This window comes from Hibiscus syriacus, unplaced genomic scaffold, assembly GCF_006381635.1.
Source record: "Hibiscus syriacus cultivar Baekdansim isolate YM2019G1 unplaced genomic scaffold, ASM638163v2 tig00110015_pilon, whole genome shotgun sequence".
Taxonomy (NCBI): domain Eukaryota; kingdom Viridiplantae; phylum Streptophyta; class Magnoliopsida; order Malvales; family Malvaceae; genus Hibiscus; species Hibiscus syriacus.
The window spans coordinates 298,859-300,955 of record NW_024062564.1 but is presented as its reverse complement, the minus strand read 5'-3'; the positions used below and the strand labels follow the sequence as shown (position 1 = coordinate 300,955).

General features: G+C 36.8%; 1 protein-coding gene across 1 annotated transcript; it reads left to right on the top strand.

Annotated features, from left to right (window-relative positions):
* The first annotated feature begins 329 nt into the window (after nt 1-329).
* On the top strand, nt 330-1,484 carry LOC120212637 (BURP domain protein USPL1-like). The gene has a single exon (XM_039210868.1). It carries the CDS (start codon nt 345-347, stop codon nt 1,479-1,481), a length of 1,137 nt encoding a protein of 378 aa, XP_039066799.1. The 5' UTR covers nt 330-344; the 3' UTR covers nt 1,482-1,484.
* Nucleotides 1,485-2,097: the final 613 nt, after the last annotated feature.

Sequence of the window (2,097 nt, the reverse complement as noted above, 5' to 3'; positions counted from 1 at the left end):
ATGTGACATATTGCAGTCGATGTAGAACTGTTTTTCTTCTTCTTTTTAACTTTTTTTCTTAATAAATTAGAGTGAGTATAAAATAATAATTGTTTAAAACTATTAATAACTTGACAAGGAATATATTCTGGAGATAATACTTTTTCAAACTCAAAACCTGAGAATAACATCTCTTTTACAATTGAATTCCTTGAGTTGTTACTTATTTGTTTAATTAACTCAATTGCCTTTTTTTAATGTAGTGTGTTGGAAGCAATGCAGCAAGGGATTTGGAAGAAAATTTCGCTACTGCTTACTTTCACAAAACCTCTAATTCTGAAAACCATTGAAGAGACGAGGAGGAGATGATGAGTTTGGAAGACAAGTATGCTACTGCTTACTTCCACAAAAGCTCTGCTGCTAAAAACCATGGCAAAGAGGAGAAGGTGAAGAGTTTGGAAGACAAGTATGCTACTGCTTACTTCCACAAAAACTCTGCTGCTAAAAACCTTGACAGGGATGACAAGATGATGAAGAGTTTGGAAAACAAGTATGCTGCAGCTTACTTCCACAAAACCTCTAATTCTGAAAACCTTGACAGAGACGGGGTAGTGAAGCGTTTTAATAATAAGTATGCTGCGGCTTACTTTCACAAAACCTCTGCTTCAAAACACCATGAAAACAATGACCAAGTGAAGAGTTTGACACAAAAATACGCAACTGCTTATTTTCACAAATCTTCCAAAATGGTGAATGATCACAACTTGGAACATCAGTACCATGGCCATGATCAAAGTGCTGAGATTGGCTTGTTCACCCTCGATGAATTACGTGCCTTCACTGTAGGCAAAAAATTACCCATCTTTTTTCCCATCAAAAACCACTCCCTTTACCCTCCTTTCTTACCTAAATCACTAGTTGAAACCATCCCTTTTTCATCTTCACAAGTTTCCGACATTCTGCAATTCTTCTCAGTTCCTCCAGACTCCCCAAAAGGCAAAGCCGTTCAAGATACACTCCAAAAATGCGGACTCGAAGCAGCTCAAGGAGAGACCAAAATATGTGCCACCTCTTTAGAATCTTTACATGGTTTTCTAAGCAATGCGTTTGGACCCAAGGTTGATTTCATGTTCATAAGCACAAGGCACCCCACAATGACAACCCCAATCTTCCAGAATTACACAGTTTTGGAATCTCCTCGAGAGATTGAGTCTCCAAATAAAGTGGCATGTCATCCGATGCCGTATCTTTATGCAGTTTATTTCTGCCACTTTGATGCCACTGAGACCAGAGTTTTCAAACTGAAACTAGCTGGTGAGATTACTGGAGATGAAGTTGAGGCTGTTGTTGTTTGCCATATGGACACTTCAGGTTGGAGCTCTGACCATGATGCTTTCCGCATGCTCCGTGTTAAGCGAGGAGATGCTGTTTGCCATGTATTTTCTCAAGGTAATCTTGTTTGGATTAATCAGCCATCAACCATCGGTGTTAGTGCCATGTAAGTGTGTTAGCCCGTTACGAAGGAGCTCTCATTCGCTTCTGCGAATCGGAACTCTATCGCCATTTCAGGTTGTTTCGTTCATGGTATGCATGTTTCGTCTTTCTATCTGTACTAAGTAACAAGTAATTAAGCAATAAAATTATGTTTTCGATTCTCGAGTAATTCCCAGCTGCTAGAAATCATAGAGCGAGTGAAAGGTGAGCTAGTGCAATGTGCTTTGTTTGGGAAGCATAGACAACTTCCACACGTACAATCTGTTAGTAAAAATAATCATGCTGTAGCCTGTAAAACAATACTGTTAGTATTAACTAGTACGTATAACTAAAATAGTAAAACGAATAGAATAATTTATTGTATGGTAGTATTAGTTACTGATTTAGAATTAATTTTATCCGGATTGATATAATTTCAAAAGTGAATGCCATTCTTAAGATTAAGTGATTAATATAATGTTTCAAACTTTTACACTCGAAAACACAGAATGGAACCAATATATATATTACTCTTTTTGTTAAAAAAATTCTTTCGAGAATCAAAGAATTGAATCAGAGAAAAATAATCCCTTTTAATAGATGGATAAAATTATAAAACGATAATTATACACTCTAACCGGGTAA

Coding starts and splice junctions, on each gene's coding strand:
- LOC120212637 (XM_039210868.1), top strand. CDS start 345: ATGATGAGTTTGGAAGACAAGTATGCTACTGCTTACTTCCACAAAAGC.